General features: G+C 39.9%; 1 protein-coding gene across 1 annotated transcript in view; it reads right to left on the bottom strand.

Annotated features, from left to right (window-relative positions):
• Nucleotides 1-25771, bottom strand: part of ZMPSTE24 (zinc metallopeptidase STE24) — an 83116-nt gene that overhangs the window by 32378 nt on the left and 24967 nt on the right. Inside the window, exons 5-9 of the mRNA XM_053707201.1 lie at nucleotides 21360-21512; nucleotides 21130-21271; nucleotides 20125-20288; nucleotides 18997-19107; nucleotides 327-470 (exon numbers count right to left, since the gene is read on the bottom strand). Of these exons, the coding sequence (XP_053563176.1) occupies nucleotides 327-470; nucleotides 18997-19107; nucleotides 20125-20288; nucleotides 21130-21271; nucleotides 21360-21512 (714 nt within the window). The remainder of the gene's footprint in view (nucleotides 1-326; nucleotides 471-18996; nucleotides 19108-20124; nucleotides 20289-21129; nucleotides 21272-21359; nucleotides 21513-25771) is intronic.

A 25771-nucleotide genomic window follows, 5' to 3' on the forward strand; every position in this document is an offset into this window, starting at 1 on the left:
GTGCGGGTCTGAAATGTGAAAGTCATATTTCCATCTGGTGTGTTCATTTATATAACTGGATAAATAGATCATCCAATGTTAGGTAGGGACAAGAAAAGACATACAAAATAATTGCAATGCAAATTCAAGCAATTGTCCAAGATTATTTGCAAAAAAATAAAAAAAAATAGAATCTAGCTTTTTGCAAACAGATCCAATTATGGCTAGGATACGATTTGTTATTTTTATGGATATAGTCTGGCTTTAAAATAATAATAATAATAATAAATAATAATAATAATAATAATAATCAGAATCACATTATAAAAATACACAACTTTCATTACCTCATTGTATGGCGAGAAGATAAACTGAAAGATGATCATAAGGCCAATAAGAGTGGGCTGTGTGGTATGAAATCCAAATGCAGCAAAAAGTTCTTTGCGGCTAATCAGCACAGCAAAAAGGAAGAAACATAAGAAGGAATTCATCTGTGGGATTGAAGAAAAAAAAAAAAAAAAAAAAAGGTTAACCATGACAGCAACACACTAGAAATTAATATTAAGATCTAGTATTTCCACTAGGGATGCAACAATACTGAACATTTTCACAAGCTCCGATGCCTCAGTCGATACTTTTTGAGCCCTGTGAGGGAAGAAGGGACGTGACATGAGGGAGCTTCTGCCGCGCTAATACAAATCAGAGAGCTCTTCACAGTAGAGGGGGGCGGGGACTGCGCAGTTGCAGGGAGCTAACATCTAACCAGGTAGACTCAGATCAACGGCGCGTGGAGATTGCAACCAGCATTGCATCCAGGTTAGGAGATTCTGCTTATTATGTGTGCGTTATTTAACCCCTTCGTGACCAGAGCACTTTTCCATTTGCTGACCGTCTGGGACCAAGGTCTGCGGTGTTTGTGTTTAGCTGTAATTTTCCTCTTACTCGTTTACTGTACCCACACATTATATACCGTTTTTCTCGCCATTAAATGGACTTTCTAAAGATACCATTATTTTCATCATATCTTATAATTTACTATAAAAAAAGTTTTACAAAATATGAGGTGGAAAAAAAACACACAAAAAAAAAAAAAAAAACTTTCTAACCTTGATCCCCAAAATCTGTTCCACATCTACAACCACCAAAAAAACTCCTATGCTAAATAGTTTCTAAATTTTGTCCTAAGTCTAGAAATACCCAATATTTACATGTTCTTTGCTTTTTTTGTAAGTTATAGGGCAATAAATACAAGTAGCACTTTGCTATTTCCAAACCATTTTTTTTTTTTTCAAAATTAGCGATAGTTACATTGGAACACGGATATCTGTCAGGAATCCCTGAATATCCCTTGACATGTATGTATTTTTTTAGTAGACAACCCAAAGTATTGGTCTAGGCCCATTTTGGTATATTTCATGCCACCATTTCACCACCAAATGCGATCAAATAAAAAAAAAAAAAAAAAAGTTCACTTTTTCACAAACTTTAGGTTTCTCACTGAAATTATTTACAAACAGCTTGTGCAATTATGGCACAAATGGTTGAAAAATGCTTCTCTGGGATCCCCTTTGTTCAGAAATAGCAGACATATATGGCTTTGGCGTTGCTTTTTGGTAATTAGAAGGCCGCTAAATGCCGCTGCGCACCACACTTGTATTATGCCCAGCAGTGAAGGGGTTAATTGGGTAGCTTGTAGGGGAGCTTGCAGGGTTAATTTTAGGTTTAATGTAGAGATCAGCCTCCCACCTGACACATCCCATCCCCTGATTCCTCCCAAACAGCTCTCTTCCATTCCCCACCCCACAATTGTCCCCGCCATCTTGAGTATTGGCAGAAAGTCTGCCAGTACTAAAATAAGGCTTTTTTTTTATTATTTAATAAAATAAAAAAAATTATGTAGCTCTGATTGACCCCCCCTAAGCCCCCAACCTCCCTGATCTCCCCCAAACAGCTCTCTATCCCTCCCCCTGCTACTTATGTGTCGCCATCTTGGGTACTGGCAGCTGTCTGCCAGTATCCATTTTGCTCCAAAAAAAAAAAAAAAAAAGATTATTATTTTTAATAAATTACATTTCTCTGTAGTGTAGCAACTCCACTCCCTCTCCCCTTCCCAGATCCTCTGATCCTTATTTTTCCCCCCTCCCTCTCATTCACTTTCACCGACGGTAGTGGTTGCCCGCACGCTCCCAGGACCTGGCGTGCACATAGAGGAACCAGATGCCGGGTAGCTATGGGCCACCCACCCGCCAATGATAATCGATCTGCACCATCGCTACCGATGCAGAGAGGGCCACAGAGTGGCTCTCTCTGCATTGGTTTGTAAAAAAGTGGTATTGCAGGATGCCTCAATATCGAGGCATCACTGCAATACCAGAAAAGCGTCTGGAAGCGATCAGGATCACTTCCACCGCTCGAAAGACCAGAGGACGTGCCAGGAACATCCTTGGTCGTTAATGGTGTTTTTTTGTAGGACGTTCCTGGCACATCCTCGGTCGTTAAGGGGTTAAATATTACAGCCAGCAGCTTTTACTTAAGCCGGTATTAAAAGATAGCAGCCCGGTGAGGGGATTTTTTTGCTTAAGCCTTTATGTTTCGTAGGTTCGTTATTAACTGGAAACAGGGTTGACAAACACAAACAGCGTTTGAACTTTTAAGCTAACACACCATAACAGTTTAAACACAGTTTGTGTTTGTCAACCGTTTCCGGTTAACAACGGAACTACAAAACAAAGGCTTAAGCAAAAAAATCCCCTAACCTGGCTGCTATCTTTTCAGCCATCAATGAATCTGAGTGCTAATAATATATAACTACCCCCAATCTGTGCAATAACATAGTACCAGCCAGTGCAGACCAACTCGCAATCGTATTGGTCTGAACGGGTTTTGAGGAGGAGAAGCTAGATTTTATACCCTGTCTGGGACTATGTTATTGCACAGATTGGGGGTAGTTCGTTATATAACACTCAGATTCATTGTGAGATGGATGTTAAAGGGACAGTTTACTCAAAAAAACAGAATTTATGCTTACCTGATAAATTACTTTCTCCAACGGTGTGTCCGGTCCACGGCGTCATCCTTACTTGTGGGATATTCTCTTCCCCAACAGGAAATGGCAAAGAGTCCCAGCAAAGCTGGTCACATGATCCCTCCTAGGCTCCGCCCACCCCAGTCATTTGACCGACGGACAGGAGGAAATATATATAGGAGAAACCATATGATACCGTGGTGACTGTAGTTAGAGAAAATAATTCATCAAACCTGATTTAAAAAACCAGGGCGGGCCGTGGGCCCGACACACCGTTGGAGAAAGTAATTTATCAGGTAAGCATAAATTCTGTTTTCTCCAACATTAGTGTGTCCGGTCCACGGCGTCATCCTTACTTGTGGGAACCAATACCAAAGCTTTAGGACACGGATGAAGGGAGGGAGCAAATCAGGTCACCTAAATGGAAGGCACCACGGCTTGCAAAACCTCTCTCCCAAAAATAGCCTCCGAAGAAGCAAAAGTATCAAATTTGTAAAATTTGGCAAAAGTGTGCAGTGAAGACCAAGTCGCTGCCTTACATATCTGGTCAACAGAAGCCTCGTTCTTGAAGGCCCATGTGGAAGCCACAGCCCTAGTGGAGTGAGCTGTGATTCTTTCAGGAGGCTGCCGTCCGGCAGTCTCATAAGCCAATCGGATAATGCTTTTAAGCCAAAAGGAAAGAGAGGTAGAAGTCGCTTTTTGACCTCTCCTTTTACCAGAATAAACAACAAACAAGGAAGATGTTTGTCTGAAATCTTTAGTAGCCTCTAAATAGAATTTTAGAGCACGGACTACGTCCAAATTGTGTAACAAACGTTCCTTCTTTGAAACTGGATTCGGACACAAAGAAGGTACAACTATCTCCTGGTTAATATTTTTGTTGGAAACAACTTTCGGAAGAAAACCAGGCTTAGTACGCAAAACCACCTTATCTGCATGGAACACCAGATAGGGCGGAGAACACTGCAGAGCAGATAACTCTGAAACTCTTCTAGCAGAAGAAATTGCAACCAAAAACAAAACTTTCCAAGATAATAACTTAATATCTACGGAATGTAAGGATTCAAACGGAACCCCTTGAAGAACTGAAAGAACTAGATTTAGACTCCAGGGAGGAGTCAAAGGTCTGTAAACAGGCTTGATCCTAACCAGAGCCTGAACAAATGCTTGAACATCTGGCACAGCTGCCAGTCTTTTGTGAAGTAAAACAGATAAAGCAGAGATCTGTCCCTTCAGAGAACTTGCAGATAATCCTTTCTCCAAACCTTCTTGTAGAAAGGATAGAATCTTAGGAATTTTTATCTTGTTCCATGGGAATCCTTTAGATTCACACCAACAGATATATTTTTTCCATATTTTATGGTAAATTTTTCTAGTTACAGGCTTTCTAGCCTGAATCAGAGTATCTATTACAGAATCTGAAAACCCACGCTTTGATAAAATCAAGCGTTCAATCTCCAAGCCGTCAGTTGGAGGGAAACCAGATTCGGATGTTCGAATGGACCCTGAACAAGAAGGTCCTGTCTCAAAGGTAGCTTCCATGGTGGAGCCGATGACATATTCACCAGGTCTGCATACCAAGTCCTGCGTGGCCACGCAGGAGCTATCAAGATCACCGAGGCCCTCTCCTGATTGATCCTGGCTACCAGCCTGGGGATGAGAGGAAACGGTGGGAATACATAAGCTAGGTTGAAGGTCCAAGGTGCTACTAGTGCATCTACTAGGGTCGCCTTGGGATCCCTGGATCTGGACCCGTAGCAAGGAACCTTGAAGTTCTGACGAGACGCCATCAGATCCATGTCTGGAATGCCCCATAATTGAGTTATTTGGGCAAAGATTTCCGGATGGAGTTCCCACTCCCCCGGATGGAATGTCTGACGACTCAGAAAATCCGCTTCCCAATTTTCCACTCCTGGGATGTGGATCGCAGACAAGTGGCAGGAGTGATCCTCCGCCCATTGAATTATCTTGGTCACTTCTTTCATCGCCAGGGAAGTCCTTGTTCCCCCCTGATGATTGATATATGCAACAGTCGTCATGTTGTCTGACTGAAACCTTATGAATTTGGCCTTTGCTAGTTGAGGCCAAGCTTTGAGAGCATTGAATATCGCTCTCAGTTCCAGAATGTTTATCGGGAGAAGAGACTCTTCCCGAGACCATAGACCAGTGCTTTCCAAACTGTGTGTCGTGACACATTAGTGTGTCGGCAGCAGTGTGTAGGTGTGTCCCTGCTTCAACACAAATTGTTTGGAATTTAACATTTTTTTTTTTGGTTTCTGGCTTTCTGCATGCATGCTACGCATATCACATGGTTGACACGTGATTGATACCTATTTGGTCAAATATCTTAACCTATTAGCGCAGCTCAGTGGGAACTGAAACTATTCCCATTGGCGGCTTTGGCGGCACATTGGCTCCTGACTGCACATGTAGTCTCCTCAATCAACTCGTGACTGCATGTGTAGTCAGTGAGTGGGACAGCAGTGTGTTTGCAGCATGGGCAGTAGTCAGTCAGACTAGCAGAGCTCTAAGGGTAGCAGCTTAAATGCTGAGCTGAAGTCAAAAGTCAAAGATTTTTTTTTTCTGCAGCTATCACCCAGTAGTGCATTGCTGCTCCTGCTCTTGATATATGGATAGGAAGTGTAAGCTTAAAAATGCTTGATGATGAAGTGCAAGTGTCTTTATCTAATATCCCACCAAATATTCAAAAACTGTGTTCATCCCATCAACCTCATACATCCCATTAAAATAGTAAGTAGCTATTGGTGGTGTTAAACTTTTTTTATTCTTGCACATACTTACATACTGTTACTTGTAAATATATTTCATTATTATATAATTTATGTATGTGTCCGTATCTCTTAAAATAAGTTAGTTTAACCTCCTGTTTGCTGGTACAACTGAATTACTGTGTTGCGAAATGATGTAGGTCCAAAATGTGTGTCACCAACATGAAAAGTTTGGAAAGCTCTGCCATAGACCCTGAGCTTTCAGGGATTCCCAGACCGCGCCCCAGCCCACTAGGCTGGCGTCGGTCGTGACAATGACCCACTCTGGTCTGCGGAAGCTCATTCCCTGTGACAGATTGTCCAGGGTCAGCCACCAACGGAGTGAATCTCTGGTCTTTTGATCTACTTGAATCGTCGGAGACAAGTCTGTATAATCCCCATTCCACTGTCTGAGCATGCACAGTTGTAATGGTCTTAGATGAATTCGTGCAAAAGGAACTATGTCCATTGTTGCAACCATCAATCCTATTACTTCCATGCACTGCACTATGGAACGACGAGGAACAGAATGAAGTACTTGACAAGAGCTTAGAAGTTTTGATTTTCTGACCTCTGTCAGAAAAATCCTCATTTCTAAGGAATCTATTATTGTTCCCAAGAAGGGAACTCTTGTTGACGGGGACAGAGAACTTTTTTCTTTGTTCACCTTCCATCCGTGAGATCTGAGAAAGGCTAGGACGATGTCCGTATGAGCCTTTGCTTTTGACAGGGACGACGCTTGAATCAGGATGTCGTCCAAGTAAGGTACTACTGCAATGCCCCTTGGTCTTAGAACCGCTAGAAGGGACCCTAGTACCTTTGTGAAAATCCTTGGAGCAGTGGCTAATCCAAATGGAAGTGCCATAAACTGGTAATGCTTGTCCAGAAAAGCGAACCTTAGGAACTGATGATGTTCCTTGTGGATAGGAATATGTAGGTACGCATCCTTTAAATCCACGGTAGTCATAAATTGATTTTCCTGGATAGTAGGTAGGATCGTTCGAATAGTTTCCATTTTGAACGATGGTACCCTGAGAAATTTGTTTAGGATCTTTAGATCCAAAATTGGTCTGAATGTTCCCTCTTTTTTGGGAACTATGAACAGATTGGAATAAAATCCCATTCCTTGTTCTCTTATTGGAACTGGATGTATCACTCCCATCTTTAACAGGTCTTCTACACAATGTAAGAATGCCTGTCTCTTTATTTGGTTTGAAGATTGAGACCTGTGGAACCTTCCCCTTGGGGGTAGTTCCTTGAATTCCAGGAGATAACCTTGAGAAACTATTTCTAGCGCCCAAGGATCCTGAACATCTCTTGCCCAAGCCTGAGCAAAGAGAGAAAGTCTGCCCCCCACTAGATCCGGTCCCGGATTGGGGGCTATCCCTTCATGCTGTTTTGGTAGCAGTGGTAGGCTTCTTGGCCTGCTTACCCTTGTTCCAGCCTTGCATTGGTTTCCAGGCTGGTTTGGGTTGTGAAGTATTACCCTCTTGCTTAGAGGATACAGAATTAGAGACTGGTCCGTTTCTGCGAAAGGGACGAAAATTAGGCTTATTATTAGCCTTAAAAGACCTATCCTGTGGGAGGGCGTGGCCCTTTCCCCCAGTGATGTCTGAAATAATCTCTTTCAAATCAGGTCCAAATAATGTTTTACCTTTGAAAGGAATGTTAAGCAATTTTGTCTTGGAAGACACATCCGCTGACCAAGACTTTAGCCAAAGCACTCTGCGCGCCACGACAGCAAACCCTGAATTTTTCGCCGCTAATCTAGCTAATTGCAAAGCGGCATCTAAAACAAAAGAGTTAGCCAATTTAAGTGCTTGAACTCTGTCCATAACCTCCTCATACGAAGATTCTTTACTGAGCGATTTTTCTAGTTCCTCGAACCAGAAACACGCTGCCGTAGTGACAGGAACAATGCATGAAATTGGTTGTAGAAGGTAACCTTGCTGTACAAAAATCTTTTTAAGCAAACCCTCTAATTTCTTATCCATAGGATCTTTGAAAGCACAACTATCTTCTATAGGAATAGTAGTGCGTTTGTTTAGAGTAGAAACCGCCCCCTCGACCTTGGGGACTGTCTGCCATAAGTCCTTTCTGGGGTCGACTATAGGAAATAATTTCTTAAATATAGGGGGGGGAACAAAAGGTATGCCGGGCCTTTCCCACTCTTTATTTACTATGTCCGCCACCCGCTTGGGTATAGGAAAAGCGTTGGGGGGCACCGGAACCTCTAGGAACTTGTCCATCTTACATAATTTCTCTGGAATGACCAAATTGTCACAATCATCCAGAGTAGATAACACCTCCTTAAGCAGTGCGTGGAGATGTTCTAATTTAAATTTAAATGTCACAACATCAGGTTCAGCTTGATGAGAAATTTTTCCTGAATCTGAAATTTCTCCATCAGACAAAACCTCCCTCATGGCCCCTTGAGATTGGTGTGAGGGTATGTCAGAACAGTTATCATCAGCGTCCTCTTGCTCTTCAGTGTTTAAAACAGAGCAATCGCGCTTTCTCTGATAAGTAGGCATTTTGGATAAAAGATTTGCTATGGAGTTATCCATTACAGCCGTTAATTGTTGCATGGTAATAAGTATTGGCGCACTAGATGTACTAGGGGCCTCCTGTGTGGGCATAACTGGTGTAGACACAGTAGGGGATGATGTAGTATCATGTTTACTCCCCTCATTTGAGGAATCATCTTGGGCAATATCATTGTCTGTTGCATTACTGTCCTTACTTTGTTTGGACACTATGGCACAATTATCACATAAATTTAAATGGGGAGACACATTGGCTTTCATACATATAGAACATAGCTTATCTGATGGTACAGACATGTTAAACAGGCTTAAACTTGTCAACAAAGCACAAAAAACGTTTTAAAATAAAACCGTTACTGTCACTTTAAATTTCAAACTGAAAACACTTTATTACTGAATATGTGAAAAAGTATGAAGGAATTGTTCAAAATTCACCAAAATTTCACCACAGTGTCTTAAAGCATTAAAAGTATTGCACACCAAATTTCAGAGCTTTAACCCTTAAACGGAACCGGAGCCGTTTTTACATTTAACCCCTATACAGTCCCAGAATGAGGCTCTGTCTATAACTAGAAAGGCCCCCATCTGAAAAAGGTGTCCAACACAGTGCCTGCCGTTTTTCTAAACGTTCCCCAAGATTATAATACCAATAATTAGTTAGAATCTGCATAATATGCCTAGTAAAGCAATTGTTTTAGCCCAGAAAAATGTCTACCAGTTTTTAAGCCCTTTTTGAAGCCCTTTATTCTTTTATGTTTAACTAAGAAAATGGCTTACCGGTCCCCATGAGGGGAAATGACAGCCTTCCAGCATTACATGGTCTTGTTAGAAATATGGCTAGTCATACCTTAAGCAGAAAAGACTGCTAACTGTTTCCCCCAACTGAAGTTACTTCATCTCAACAGTCCTGTGTGGAAACAGCAATCAATTTTAGTTACTGTCTGCTAAAAATCATCTTCCTCTTACAAACAGAAATCTTCATCCTTTTCTGTTTCAGAGTAAATAGTACATACCAGCACTATTTTAAAATAACAAACACTTGATAGAAGAATAAAACTACAAAAAACTCTTAACCATCTCCGTGGAGATGTTGCCTGTGCAACGGCAAAGAGAATGACTGGGGTGGGCGGAGCCTAGGAGGGATCATGTGACCAGCTTTGCTGGGACTCTTTGCCATTTCCTGTTGGGGAAGAGAATATCCCACAAGTAAGGATGACGCCGTGGACCGGACACACCAATGTTGGAGAAATGTCTCCCCTTTAATTTGTCCCCAATGATCCACTTTACCTGCTGGAGTGTATTAAATTGTTTACAAGTATTTCCATTACCCTTATATTGGCGTTTAAAATAGTTTATTGAGCCTGTGGTATCCCCACCCATACTGAAAGTTTTTGGCCTCGAGGCCAAGCTGTGTTAACACAGCCAGTAGAAGAAATTAAACTCCCAGTAGGTTATAAAAGAGATAAGGTAATAAAATGTTCATTTTCTATTGTTCTCTTCCAGTATTGGCGATTGGTTTATGGACAGATATAAGATAATGAAGCAGGTATATGTACACAATGTGATAAAGTAATGAGATCTGATTATACCTACAAGCTCAACCCATTTTATTAGGTTATGGCTTCAAAGCACAAAATCAGCTAATTCATATACACAAACCTTAAAAAAAGCAGATTTCATACATTTTATACTCTGCAGCTGGTATAAAAAGTTATTGGAAACACATTAAGGGAAAAACAATTTTATAGTATACGGTCCCTTTAAGGGTGTCACTTAAAAGGGACACTGAACCCAAATTTTTTCTTTTGCGATTCAGATAGAGCATGAAATTTTAAGCAACTTTCTAATTTACTCCTTTTATCAAATGTTCTTTATTCTCTTGGTATCTTTTATTTGAAATGCACGAATGTAAGTTTAGATGCCTGCCCATTTTTAGTGAACAACCTAGGTTGTCCATGTTGATTGGTGGATAAATTCATCCACCAATCAAAAACTGCTGTCCAGAGTTCTGAACCAAGAAAAAAGCTTAGATGGCTTCTTTTTATATAAAGATAGCAAGAGAACTAAGAAACATTGATAATAGGAGTAAATTAGAAAGTTGCTTAAAATTACATGCTCTGTCTGAATCAAGAAAACAGAATTTATGTTTACCTGATAAATTACTTTCTCCAACGGTGTGTCCGGTCCACGGCGTCATCCTTACTTGTGGGATATTCTCTTCCCCAACAGGAAATGGCAAAGAGCCCAGCAAAGCTGGTCACATGATCCCTCCTAGGCTCCGCCTACCCCAGTCATTCGACCGACGTTAAGGAGGAATATTTGCATAGGAGAAACCATATGATACCGTGGTGACTGTAGTTAAAGAAAATAAATTATCAGACCTGATTAAAAAACCAGGGCGGGCCGTGGACCGGACACACCGTTGGAGAAAGTAATTTATCAGGTAAACATAAATTCTGTTTTCTCCAACATAGGTGTGTCCGGTCCACGGCGTCATCCTTACTTGTGGGAACCAATACCAAAGCTTTAGGACACGGATGAAGGGAGGGAGCAAATCAGGTCACCTAAATGGAAGGCACCACGGCTTGCAAAACCTTTCTCCCAAAAATAGCCTCAGAAGAAGCAAAAGTATCAAACTTGTAAAATTTGGTAAAAGTGTGCAGTGAAGACCAAGTCGCTGCCCTACATATCTGATCAACAGAAGCCTCGTTCTTGAAGGCCCATGTGGAAGCCACAGCCCTAGTGGAATGAGCTGTGATTCTTTCAGGAGGCTGCCGTCCGGCAGTCTCGTAAGCCAATCTGATGATGCTTTTAATCCAAAAAGAGAGAGAGGTAGAAGTTGCCTTTTGACCTCTCCTTTTACGAGAATAAACAACAAACAAGGAAGATGTTTGTCTAAAATCCTTTGTAGCATCTAAATAGAATTTTAGAGCGCAAACAACATCCAAATTGTGCAACAAACGTTCCTTCTTCGAAACTGGTTTCGGACACAAAGAAGGCACGACTATCTCCTGGTTAATGTTCTTGTTAGAAACAACTTTTGGAAGAAAACCAGGTTTAGTACGTAAAACCACCTTATCTGCATGGAACACCAGATAAGGAGGAGAACACTGCAGAGCAGATAATTCTGAAACTCTTCTAGCAGAAGAAATTGCAACCAAAAACAAAACTTTCCAAGATAATAACTTAATATCAAAGGAATGTAAGGGTTCAAACGGAACCCCCTGAAGAACTGAAAGAACTAAGTTGAGACTCCAAGGAGGAGTCAAAGGTTTGTAAACAGGCTTGATTCTAACCAGAGCCTGAACAAAGGCTTGAACATCTGGCACAGCTGCCAGCTTTTTGTGAAGTAACACAGACAAGGCAGAAATCTGTCCCTTCAAGGAACTTGCAGATAATCCTTTCTCCAATCCTTCTTGAAGAAAGGATAGAATCTTAGGAATCTTAACCTTGTCCCAAGGGAATCCTTTAGATTCACACCAACAGATATATTTTTTCCATATTTTGTGGTAAATTTTTCTAGTTACAGGCTTTCTGGCCTGAACAAGAGTATCAATAACAGAATCTGAGAACCCTCGTTTTGATAAGATCAAGCGTTCAATCTCCAAGCAGTCAGCTGGAGTGAGACCAGATTCGGATGTTCTAACGGACCTTGAACAAGAAGGTCTCGTCTCAAAGGTAGCTTCCATGGTGGAGCCGATGACATATTCACCAGATCTGCATACCAAGTCCTGCGTGGCCACGCAGGAGCTATCAAGATCACCGACGCCCTCTCTTGATTGATCCTGGCTACCAGCCTGGGGATGAGAGGAAACGGCGGGAATACATAAGCTAGTTTGAAGGTCCAAGGTGCTACTAGTGCATCTACTAGAGTCGCCTTGGGATCCCTGGATCTGGACCCGTAGCAAGGAACCTTGAAGTTCTGACGAGAGGCCATGAGATCCATGTCTGGAATGCCCCACAGTTGAGTAATTTGGGCAAAGATTTCCGGATGGAGTTCCCACTCCCCCGGATGCAATGTCTGACGACTCAGAAAATCCGCTTCCCAATTTTCCACTCCTGGGATGTGGATTGCAGACAGGTGGCAGGAGTGAGTCTCCGCCCATTGAATGATTTTGGTCACTTCTTCCATTGCCAGGGAACTCCTTGTTCCCCCCTGATGGTTGATGTACGCAACAGTCGTCATGTTGTCTGATTGAAACCGTATGAACTTGGCCTTTGCTAGCTGAGGCCAAGTCTTGAGAGCATGGAATATCGCTCTCAGTTCCAGAATATTTATCGGTAGAAGAGATTCTTCCCGAGACCAAAGACCCTGAGCTTTCAGGGATCCCCAGACCGCGCCCCAGCCCATCAGACTGGCGTCGGTCGTGACAATGACCCACTCTGGTCTGCGGAAGGTCATCCCTTGTGACAGGTTGTCCAGGGACAGCCACCAACGGAGTGAGTCTCTGGTCCTCTGATTTACTTTTATCTTCGGAGACAAGTCTGTATAGTCCCCATTCCACTGACTGAGCATGCACAGTTGTAATGGTCTTAGATGAATGCGCGCAAAAGGAACTATGTCCATTGCCGCTACCATCAAACCTATTACTTCCATGCACTGCGCTATGGAAGGAAGAGGAACGGAATGAAGTGTTTGACAAGAGTTTAGAAGTTTTGTTTTTCTGGCCTCTGTCAAAAAAATCCTCATTTCTAAGGAGTCTATTATTGTTCCCAAGAAGGGAACCCTTGTCGACGGAGATAGAGAACTCTTTTCCACGTTCACTTTCCATCCGTGAGATCTGAGAAAGGCCAGGACTATGTCCGTGTGAGCCTTTGCTTGAGGAAGGGACGACGCTTGAATCAGAATGTCGTCCAAGTAAGGTACTACTGCAATGCCCCTTGGTCTTAGCACCGCTAGAAGGGACCCTAGTACCTTTGTGAAAATCCTTGGAGCAGTGGCTAATCCGAAAGGAAGCGCCACGAACTGGTAATGCTTGTCCAGGAATGCGAACCTTAGGAACCGATGATGTTCCTTGTGGATAGGAATATGTAGATACGCATCCTTTAAATCCACCGTGGTCATGAATTGACCTTCCTGGATGGAAGGAAGAATTGTTCGAATGGTTTCCATTTTGAACGATGGAACCTTGAGAAACTTGTTTAAGATCTTGAGATCTAAGATTGGTCTGAACGTTCCCTCTTTTTTGGGAACTATGAACAGATTGGAGTAGAACCCCATCCCTTGTTCTCCTAATGGAACAGGATGAATCACTCCCATTTTTAACAGGTCTTCTACACAATGTAAGAATGCCTGTCTCTTTATGTGGTCTGAAGACAATTGAGACCTGTGGAACCTCCCCCTTGGGGGGAGCCCCTTGAATTCCAGAAGATAACCTTGGGAGACTATTTCTAGTGCCCAAGGATCCAGAACATCTCTTGCCCAAGCCTGAGCGAAGAGAGAGAGTCTGCCCCCCACCAGATCCGGTCCCGGATCGGGGGCCAACATTTCATGCTGTCTTGGTAGCAGTGGCAGGTTTCTTGGCCTGCTTTCCCTTGTTCCAGCCTTGCATTGGTCTCCAGGCTGGCTTGGCTTGAGAAGTATTACCCTCTTGCTTAGAGGACGTAGCACTTGGGGCTGGTCCGTTTCTACGAAAGGGACGAAAATTAGGTTTATTTTTGGCCTTGAAAGACCTATCCTGAGGAAGGGCGTGGCCCTTACCCCCAGTGATATCAGAGATAATCTCTTTCAAGTCAGGGCCAAACAGCGTTTTCCCCTTGAAAGGAATGTTAAGGAGTTTGTTCTTGGAAGACGCATCCGCTGACCAAGATTTCAACCAAAGCGCTCTGCGCGCCACAATAGCAAACCCAGAATTCTTCGCCGCTAACCTAGCCAATTGCAAAGTGGCGTCTAGGGTGAAAGAATTAGCCAATTTGAGAGCACGGATTCTGTCCATAATCTCCTCATAAGGAGGAGAATCACTATCGATCGCCTTTACTAGCTCATCGAACCAGAAACACGCGGCTGTAGTGACAGGGACAATGCATGAAATTGGTTGTAGAAGGTAACCTTGCTGAACAAACATCTTTTTAAGCAAACCTTCTAATTTTTTATCCATAGGATCTTTGAAAGCACAACTATCTTCTATGGGTATAGTGGTGCGTTTGTTTAAAGTAGAAACCGCTCCCTCGACCTTGGGGACTGTCTGCCATAAGTCCTTTCTGGGGTCGACCATAGGAAACAATTTTTTAAATATGGGGGGAGGGACGAAAGGTATACCGGGCCTTTCCCATTCTTTATTTACAATGTCCGCCACCCGCTTGGGTATAGGAAAAGCTTCTGGGAGCCCCGGGACCTCTAGGAACTTGTCCATTTTACATAGTTTCTCTGGGATGATCAAATTCTCACAATCATCCAGAGTGGATAATACCTCCTTAAGCAGAGCGCGGAGATGTTCCAACTTAAATTTAAATGTAATCACATCGGGTTCAGCTTGTTGAGAAATTTTCCCTGAATCTGAAATTTCTCCCTCAGACAAAACCTCCCTGGCCCCCTCAGACTGGTGTAGGGGCATTTCAGAACCATTATCATCAGCGTCCTCATGCTCTTCAGTATCTAAAACAGAGCAGTCGCGCTTACGCTGATAAGTGGGCATTTTGGCTAAAATGTTTTTGATAGAATTATCCATTACAGCCGTTAATTGTTGCATAGTAAGGAGTATTGGCGCGCTAGATGTACTAGGGGCCTCCTGAGTGGGAAAGACTCGTGTAGACGAAGGAGGGAATGATGCAGTACCATGCTTACTCCCCTCACTTGAGGAATCATCTTGGGCATCATTTTCATTGTCACATAAATCACATTTATTTAAATGAGAAGGAACCTTGGCTTCCCCACATTCAGAACACAGTCTATCTGGTAGTTCAGACATGTTAAACAGGCATAAACTTGATAACAAAGTACAAAAAACGTTTTAAAATAAAACCGTTACTGTCACTTTAAATTTTAAACTGAACACACTTTATTACTGCAATTGCGAAAAAGTATGAAGGAATTGTTCAAAATTCACCAAAATTTCACCACAGTGTCTTAAAGCCTTAAAAGTATTGCACACCAAATTTGGAAGCTTTAACCCTTAAAATAACGGAACCGGAGCCGTTTTTAACTTTAACCCCTTTACAGTCCCTGGTATCTGCTTTGCTGAGACCCAACCAAGCCCAAAGGGGAATACGATACCAAATGACGCCTTCAGAAAGTCTTTTCTATGTATCAGAGCTCCTCACACATGCGACTGCATGTCATGCTTCTCAAAAACAAGTGCGCAATACCGGCGCGAAAATGAGGCTCTGCCTATGATTAGGGAAAGCCCCTAGAGAATAAGGTGTCTAAAACAGTGCCTGCCGATATTATTTTACAAAAATACCCAGATTAAATGATTCCTCAAGGCTAAATATGTGTTATATATGAATCGATTTAGCCCAGAAAATGTCTACAGTCTTAATAAGCCCTTGTGAAGCCCTTATTTACTGTCTGAATAAAAATGGCTTACCGGATCCCAGAGGGAAAATGACAGCTTCCAGCATTACATCGTCTTGTTAGAATGTGTCATACCTCAAGCAGCAAAAGACTGCTCACTGTTCCCCCAACTGAAGTTAATTCCTCTCAACAGTCCTGTGTGGAACAGCCATGGATTTTAGTAACGGTTGCTAAAACCATTTTCCTCTTACAAACAGAAATCTTCATCTCTTTTCTGTTTCAGAGTAAATAGTACATACCAGCACTATTTTAAAATAACAAACTCTTGATTGAATAATAAAAACTACAGTTAAACACTAAAAAACTCTAAGCCATCTCCGTGGAGATGTTGCCTGTACAACGGCAAAGAGAATGACTGGGGTAGGCGGAGCCTAGGAGGGATCATGTGACCAGCTTTGCTGGGCTCTTTGCCATTTCCTGTTGGGGAAGAGAATATCCCACAAGTAAGGATGACGCCGTGGACCGGACACACCTATGTTGGAGAAATAATTTTTTTTGGGTCCAGTGTCCTTTTAAAGAGAAATTTAAGGGAAAGCGTACTTTACAATTGTCTCCTGTTTAATGTGTTCCCAGTGATCTATTTTACTCCTATTATCAATTTTTCTTCGTTCTCTATCATTATTTGAAAAAGAGGGCATCTGAGCTTTTTTTGGTTTCAGTACTCTGGACAGCACTTTTTTATTGGTGGATGAATTTATCCACCAATCAGCAAGGACAACCCAGGTTGTTCACCAAAAATGGGCCGGCATCTAAACTTACATTCTTGCATTTCAAATAAAGATACCAAGAGAATGAAGAAAAATTGATAATAGGAGTAAATTAGAAAGTTGCTTAAAATTTCATGCTCAATCTGAATCACAAAAGACAAATTTTGGGTACAGTGTCCCTTTAAGTTTACTACGTTGTACCTTTGGAAGTGGGAGAAGCCAATCACAGTTACCTGAGAGTCGAGCTGTATTTACTTATTATTTTAGTATAATAATAAAAACACATAGGTGCAGCTTTTTCCTCCCTTCTCCTGCTTATTAATTTATAAAAGATTGTAAAATACTTTGATTTGATGTGGCTCCAAAAGTTCAAATTAATGTGCAAGACAGAGGAATTGTAATACTATTTTGATTTTACAAGCAATTGTAAAATAAACATAACTCTGAAGTAATTAAAAATGATATTATAATGAAATGGTACTGAATTGCTTTTAATATATAAAGTAGTAGTAATGCATGTAGGCCTTCCTTTCATGTGCTATCTTTATCTCAGAGAGAATTTTGGGTAGGGTTGCACGTTAATGCTTTACAACATGTGATATTTGTACATTAGCTTTGGAATAAAACTGTCCCACGTTATGTCCTTTAAGTGTTATATTTGAACTTTTGGAGCCACATCAAATCAAAGGATTTTACAAAGTACAAATAAATAACACCATCAATATTTTCCCCATCCCAATTGCTACTTTCTGCCTCAAAATTAATTATTTGGTTCACTTGGCATGAGTTCATTTCCCTAATGATGTGTTACTGAGAGCAAATCTTACTTTTCTGAAAAGGTTAGCTGTAGAATTATTCAGAATGATAGAGTCCTGTGTGCTGCATGAATTGCAGAGTATATTTACTTTAATGGCAGGTTGGGATAGGTTTATTGTTGGACTTACATGAATGTTTTTGGCTGTCATGTAGAAAAAATTATTTGCACTTTTTTTGTAATTGCTTAAAGAAGTGTTACATTTTCTTTACTTTCTATTGCATTGTATTGTATTTGTGATTTAATTTAACATGTTCTGTGAAATTTACTTGAGTTGTTACAACTTTGTGACAAGCCAATAAAACTGCCTTGTTTTATATATTTCATAATGTATTTTGAGTTACAGTTCTTCATATAAAGAAGCTATCTTAAAACATTAGTCTGACTCTGTTGTATTGTGCTTGGGAAACTGTCACATGACAATAAAAAAGTATTGGTAACTGGTATCGGTGACTACTTGAAAAAAAAGTATCGGTACTTGTACCTTGTAGTCTTAAAAAAATGGTATCGGTGCAACCCTAATTTCCACAAAGATTATACCAGAGAACAAGGAAATGCAATCTTAGCAAGTACATCTTACAAATAATGTATATTTAGATTAAGTAAAAGGGACATGAAACTTTTTTTATTCAGGATTCAGGCAGAGAAAGCAATTTTAAGCAACTTTTTAATTTACTTCTGTTAAAATATTTTTTAATCTCTAGGTATAATTTGTTGAAAAGCAGGGACATATGCTCAGAAGTGTGCTGGAGCACTATATGACAGCAGTTTTGCAATGATGTTATTAATTTGTAAGAGCACTATATGGCAGCACTATTTCCTGCCATCTAGAATTACCATAGGAACAAAGTAAATTTGATAATTGAATTAAATTGGAAACGTTTTTTAAAAAGGCATGCTCTATCTGAATCACAATACATTTATAGGTTTCATATCCCTTTAAGTGAGCAAAAAAAAGGTTTTCCTTTATAAACAAGGTTGTGTGAAGAGTTGAGTTGAAGACATTTAGCCAAACAAAACATAAATGTGAAGACCAAGCAGGAATCAAGAGCAACCTCCTGTCCCTTTCTGTTTAACTGCGGTTAGCTTAATAATTGCAACTTTGCCTACCATTGTACCAGTAGCCCTTCTGCCATCCTCCTATCTCCCTGAGCAGAGTACATTCTGAAATTTTGAGTGGTCCATGAAAAATTTTAAGCGACCACGGGGGGTCCTGAACAGCCATTTTGGAACCTAGATTTTACTGCAGGTATCTAAATAATTGTTGCTGGTGGCAGGGAATAACCTCAATACAATGCTTATACATTGCATTTGGTGCTTACTGACAATTTAAGAAGCACTGCTTTAAAATACATAATATAGTTATATAAAATAATTTTACAATGGAGCACAAGCTCCTGAATTTGTGGTTTCTCCATAGTTTGAATACTAGGAGATGATGTTTTGGAAAAGAGGGGGCAGTTCTGACCATGAAACTTAAAAGCCTATCAATATTAATTACTTGCTGATGGCAACTGTGTTCTACGGGTCATTTCGCAATTTTTTTTTATTTTTTTTTAATTTTTTTTACCGATACAGTTCCCAGTAAATAAGAACAATGGCTATAAAACAATGTAGTTAATGACTGCACACAGCTTAACTTACCTGGCTTATCACAATATTCTTTACAGTGTGGCCCAGCTTCCAGTGACCCAACTCATGCCCCAGCACGGCAAGGACCTCTTGGTTATTACAGCCTTGCTTCTTATGAACATTCTATATTTGAAGAAAAAAACAAAAACTTGAAGTGAAAAACAAGATTAGCAGGAAGAAACCTAGAGGGTCAAAAATGTTTTTTAAAAAGAAAGAACATTCAACTATCTTAAACCAGATGTCAAAATCTCATTCTATTTTTTTCTAGAACTGCACGTGACATGCCTAAAATCTATTACAGCCATTAATGAGCTAGCCATAAAAATGTTCCAGCCATCTTAAAGGGATGCATTCTGTAAAACATTCTTCCCTTTAATGTGTTCCAAATGATCCATGTTACCTGTTGCTGTGTATTAAATTGTTTGCGAACAGCTCACTTACCATTACTTTGTCACTGACTGAATTTGTCTTTCATGGGGGGGGGGGTGAGATTTTTGTATCTGAAATAGTTGTTTTTGCTCATTAAACCCCTCCCCAGCTTTAAATTGGATTTCCAATGCCTAATTATTTTATATACAAAAAGAGATAACATGAACCAGTCAATGCTTTCTGACAAGTTAGCCCACTGAAATGGGCATACCCTTGAAGAATTATAGGTGATGGTTTAAATGAGTAAAATCAGCTATTCCAAATACAAAAATACACATCAAGGAACAATTTTCCATTAAAGGTAAAGTCCCTTGTTATTCTTGGTTGAAAGCTAAACCTAGGTAGGCTCATATGCTAATCTCTAAGCCCTTGAAGACCGCCTCTCATCTGAATGCATTTGACAGTCTTTTACAGCTAGAGGGTGTTAGTTCATGCGTTTCATATAGAGGACACTGTGCTCATGCTCATGAAGTTATTATCTGAGATAAGGGGGCAGTCTGCAGAGGCTTAGATAAAAGGTAATTACAGAGGTAAAAAATATATATTTCTATAACAGTGTTGGTTATGGAAAACTGGGGAATGGTGAATAAAGGAATTATCTATCTTTTTAAAGGGTAACAAAAGTACAGTACAGTGTACCCTTAATCGGGCAAGGGAATTTTATTTTTAAAAAACCACCACACACGTCTACATATTTTTCTTCAGTCTCACTTTGGCTTTGGATTTGCTTTCAGCACTTTCATTCTCTGATGTTTCCTCTGCAGGGTCTTTATTTAAAGGTGAGTAGTCCTCCAAGAGGGTGTCAAACAGGACAATCCTTTTGTTCTTGAAGAAACCATAGAAGTAAGCATTGCTGTGTGAGGAACGCTTGGATCCTTGGCAAAAGTACAAAATAGGCAGTTATTTAAGAAATAAAAACCCCAAGATAATCTGCTTTTACACTACTTTAATGTTGACTCATGTTACTCCAACTAATGTGTGACAGTTAAGCCACTGACACTGTGGAATTTATTTGTAATTTTATAATTGTATTTTATAGTCAATACCTTAAAATAATTTAAAAAAAAAGACAGTAAAGTCAAAATTAATTAAAAAAATAAAATAAAAAAAGATTAAAGATTCTAATTTGCTTCATGAAGTATTAACATAGGTAGGCTCAGGAGCATGCACGTGTAGAGAATTCTATGAGAGCAGTGTTTTCAACAATGTATAGCGTTCTAGAGATGTGTACACTCCTGAGCTCCTATAAGCCTACCCAGAATTACTTTTCAAAGAAACAAAGCAAACGTTATTTACAAAATAATAAATTAAAAAAAAAAAAAAAATAGTTCAAGCAATTTAAAAAAATTAAAATCTTATCTATTAGTTTAATTTTTACTTTACCGTCCCTTTAAAAATAAATCTTTTAAAGATCAAAATGAAAATATCCACTGAATTGAAGTTTACAAAATTAAAATAAACACAATAACAACAGATTTGTTAATACTTGTTCAACTACTGCCCATCATTTTTATGGACTTATTTTACAAATGAGAAAAAGCAAGTTCAAAATATTAGGTTTATCCTCAACTTTTACACAAAAAATTGCAGTAGTCTAGCTAATTGATAGGAGTTCTATGAGCAAACAAATCAAGTATATCCTCTAGTGAGTAAATATGCTTTGGCATAAGCTTTATAAAACAGATTATGTACACAAGTTAAAGTTTCAACATTTACCTTCGACAACATAAACTTTTGTCAGTGGAAAGTTAATACTTTTTGCCATAGATTCTATGTCTTCTTTTAAATTTCCTTCAGGAAGTGGGATAAATTTATCAAACAAAGGTGCAATATAATCTGCATATATTGTTACAAGAACCTGTAACATAGTAAAGAGAAACCGTGATTATTTAAAACTGCTAACCAAAACTATTTAAATAAAATCCAACAAATGTAATTCAACTCACCAGAGACACAATCAAAGTGAAGAGCCAAGCATAGATGAAAAAGTAGTCACCACCTATTTTGATGATGTACAGCAAAAGGGATGTGACGGGAAGTAGAATGCACTGTGTCACTAAGAACTTCTTAACGGCATCTTTAAAAAAAAATCCCAAAGTCTGCAAGCAGATGAAAGAGTTTATTGCATAGTTGTCTTTTATTTTTATTAAAAGGGACAGTCTAGTCAAACTTAAATGTTCATGATTCAGATAGGGAATGCAATTTTAAACAACTTTCCAATTTACTTTTATCATCAAATTTGTTTTGTTCTTCTTTGTTAAAGGCTAAACCTAGGTAGACTCATGCTAATTTCTAAGCCCTTGAAGACCGCCTCCTTCTCCTAGTGCATTGTATTAGCTTTTCACAGCTAGTTAATGTGTACCATATAGATAACATTGGGCTCATACCAAAATGTAAGAGTTGCAACCAAAAAAAAAAAAAAGTTTATTCTGAATAAAAGCATTAAAAATGCTTTATGGTAAAAGCTATTACTGTTCCAGTGATAACTTTTACTCAGCACTGTGAAACTTAGCATAGCTAGATATATGCATTTTAAACATTGCACATGCCCAGAAAGCCAGTGGAAATTTGTATGGCGGCAGAGAATATGCAAATATAGTCACCGGCACATAATACAAGGCAATGCCAGCTTTAAAGAGGTGTAGTATTTAACCCGTTGACAACCAGCGCAGTAGAGGGTACGGCTCTAGTTGTTTTGCCCTTAGACCACTGCCGTACCCGGCACAGCGCTAATGTCCTTGGCTCTTACAGCGGTGGTCTAGCTGACAGCGTTGAGACAGCGCTATTACTGCATGCCCCACGAGTGAGGCAGTGCAGAAGTAGCAGTATGGAGTCCCCCGCAAGCTAGCGAATGCAGGGACATCGTGTCCCTGTGATCGTATTCCTATTAGTGCTCAGATCAGTGTGCCTCTATAACATGAGAGACAAGTTTGCGATCAGCTTGTCTCTCATGCTGTTGGCAGATGCTTGCATGTAAGGCATCCGGCAACAGTGCAGCAACAGTCAAGTTTGCATACAATCACTGTGACAACCAGTCACACTGATTATATACTATAAAAGCAGCCTGGATACCAGCATACTGCAATGCATGCTGGTATCAGGCTCAGTGGCCAATCACTGGATGCCTCAGGAATGAGGCAGTCCAGTGATGCTCAAACAAGTGACCCATGGTCATGTGATCACTGACAGCCAGTCCCTCTCCTTCTGTCCAATGAAAACATACAGTGAAAAAAAAAAAAAGTTAAAATTATTTTAATAAAAGCAAGTTTATACATTTTTTTTTTATTTTATTTAGAAAAAATTACTTTGTTACTTTTTTTTTTTAAATAAAAAGAGTGTTTTGGGGTTTTTTTGCCCCTAAATTGTATTTTTTTGTATTATACCAATATTTCCATCATTATAGTATTTGATCTATATTTACTATAATAACTTGTAAACACTATGCATAGGGGGTATTAATAAATTCAGGACAACATAATGAATTTACTTGGCAGTAGTGTTCTTTCAATTCACTAGTTATGTAGAAATGGTTATATATAAAAAAAATATATATAATTTTATATACCCATATAGTGTGTATCATAAGAAAGGCCTGTTGTCAAAAAAAAACAACAACAAAAAAAAAAAAACAGAATATAATAATATGTATAGGTGCACTTATCAAGAGAGCAGATAATTAAGGTGAACCAATAATAAGCAAAAAAAAGCATAATTTATGTAAGAACTTACCTGATAAATTCATTTCTTTCATATTAGCAAGAGTCCATGAGCTAGTGACGTATGGGATATACATTCCTACCAGGAGGGGCAAACTTTCCCAAACCTCAAAATGCCTATAAATACACCCCTCACCACACCCACAAATCAGTTTAACGAATAGCCAAGAAGTGGGGTGATAAGAAAAAAAGTGCGAAAGCATAAAAAATAAGGAATTGGAATAGTTGTGCTTTATACAAAAAAAATCATAATCACCACAAAAAAGGGTGGGTCTCATGGACTCTTGCTAATATGAAAGAAATGAATTTATCAGGTAAGTTCTTACATAAATTATGTTTTCTTTCATGTAATTAGCAAGAGTCCATGAGCTAGTGACGTATGGGATAATAAATACCCAAGATGTGGAACTTCCACGCAAGAGTCACTAGAGAGGGAGGGATAAAATAAAGACAGCCAATTCCACTGAACAATAATCCACACCCCAAACAAGTTTAAATCTTATAATGAAAAAAACTAAAATTATAAGCAGAAGAATCAAACTGAAACAGCTGCCTGGAGTACTTTTCTACCAAAAACTGCTTCAGAAGAAGAAAACACATCAAAATGGTAGAATTTAGTAAAAGTATGCAAAGAAGACCAAGTTGCTGCTTTGCAAATCTGATCAACCGAAGCTTCATTCCTAAATGCCCAGGAAGTAGAAACTGACCTAGTCGAATGAGCCGTAATCCTTTGAGGCGGAGTTCTACCCGACTCAACATAAGCATGATGAATCAAAGACTTTAACCAAGACGCCAAAGAAATGGCAGAGGCCTTCTGACCTTTCCTAGAAAAAGAAAAGATAACAAATAGACTAGAAGTCTTTCGGAAATCTTTAGTAGCTTCAACATAATATTTCAAAGCTCTTACTAGATCCAAAGAATTTAATGATATTTCCTTAGAATTCTTAGGATTAGGACACAATGAAGGAACCACAATCTCTCTACTAATGTTGTTAGAATTCACAACCTTAGGTAAAAATTTAAATGAAGTCCGCAACACTGCCTTATCCTGATGAAAAATCAGAAAAGGAGATTCACAAGAAAGAGCAGATAACTCAGAAACTCATCTAGCAGAAGAGATGGCCAAAAGAAACAAAACTTTCCAAGAAAGTAATTTAATATCTAGAGAATGCATAGGTTCCAAGGGAGGAGCTTGTAGAGCTCCCAGAACCAAATTCAAACTCCAAGGAGGAGAAATTGACTTAATGACAGGTTTGATACGAACCAAAGCCTGTACAAAACAATGAATATCAGGAAGATTATCAATCTTTCTGTGAAACAGCACAGAAAGAGCAGAAATTTGTCCTTTCAAAGAACTGGCAGATAAACCTTTATCTAGACCATCCTGAAGAAACTGTAAAATTCTAGGAATTCTAAAAGAATGCCAGGAAAAATGATGAGAAGAACACCAAGAAATGTAAGTCTTCCAGACTCGATAATATATCTTCCTAGACACAGATTTACGAGCCTGTAACATAGTATTAATTACGGAGTCAGAGAAACCTCTTTGACTAAGAATCAAGCGTTCAATCTCCATACCTTCAAATTTAATGATTTGAGATCCTGATGGAAAAATGGGCCTTGAGATAGAAGGTCTGGTCTTAACGGAAGAGTCCAAGGTTGGCAACTGGCCATCCGAACAAGATCCGCATACCAAAACCTGTGAGGCCATGCTGGAGCCACCAGCAGTACAAACGAACGCTCCTTTAGAATATTGGAAATCACTCTTGGAAGAAGAACTAGAGGCGGAAAGATAGAGGCAGGATGATACTTCCAAGGAAGCGACAATACATCCACTGCCTCCGCCTGAGGATCCCTGGATCTGGAAAGATACCTGGGAAGTTTGTTTTTTAGATGAGAAGCCATCAGATCTATTTCTGGAAGACCCCAGATTTGAACAATCTGAAGAAATACCTCTGGGTGAAGAGACCATTCGCCTGGATGCAACGTCTGGCGACTGAGATAATCCGCTTCCCAATTGTCTATACCTGGGATGTGAACCGCAGAAATTAGACAGGAGCTGGATTCCGCCCAAAGTAGTATTCAAGATATTTCTTTCATCGCCAGAGGACTGTGAGTCCCCCCTTGATGATTGATATATGCCACGGTTGTGACATTGTCCGTCTGAAAACAAATGAACGATTCTCTCTTCAGAAGAGGCCACGACTGAAGAGCTCTGAAAATCGCACGGAGTTCCAAAATGTTGATTGGTAATCTCGCCTCCTGAGATTCCCAAACCCCCTGCGCTGTCAGAGACCCCCATACCGCTCCCCAACCTGTCAGACTCGCATCTGTTGAGATCACAGTCCAGGTTGGAAGAACAAAAGAAGCCCCTTGAATTAAACGATGGTGATCTGTCCACCACGTCAGAGAGTGTCGTACAATCGGATTTAAAGATATTAACTGTGATATCTTTGTATAATCCCTGCACCACTGGTTCAGCATACAGAGCTGAAGAGGTCGCATGTGAAAACGAGCAAAGGGGATCGCGTCCGATGCAGCAGACATAAGACCTAGAATTTCCATGCATAAGGCTACCGAAGGGAATGATTGAAACCAAAGGTTTTGACAGGCTGAAATCAATTTCAGACGTCTCTTGTCCG

This window comes from Bombina bombina, chromosome 3 (genome assembly GCF_027579735.1).
Source record: "Bombina bombina isolate aBomBom1 chromosome 3, aBomBom1.pri, whole genome shotgun sequence".
In the NCBI taxonomy this organism is placed as follows: Eukaryota; Metazoa; Chordata; class Amphibia; order Anura; family Bombinatoridae; genus Bombina; species Bombina bombina.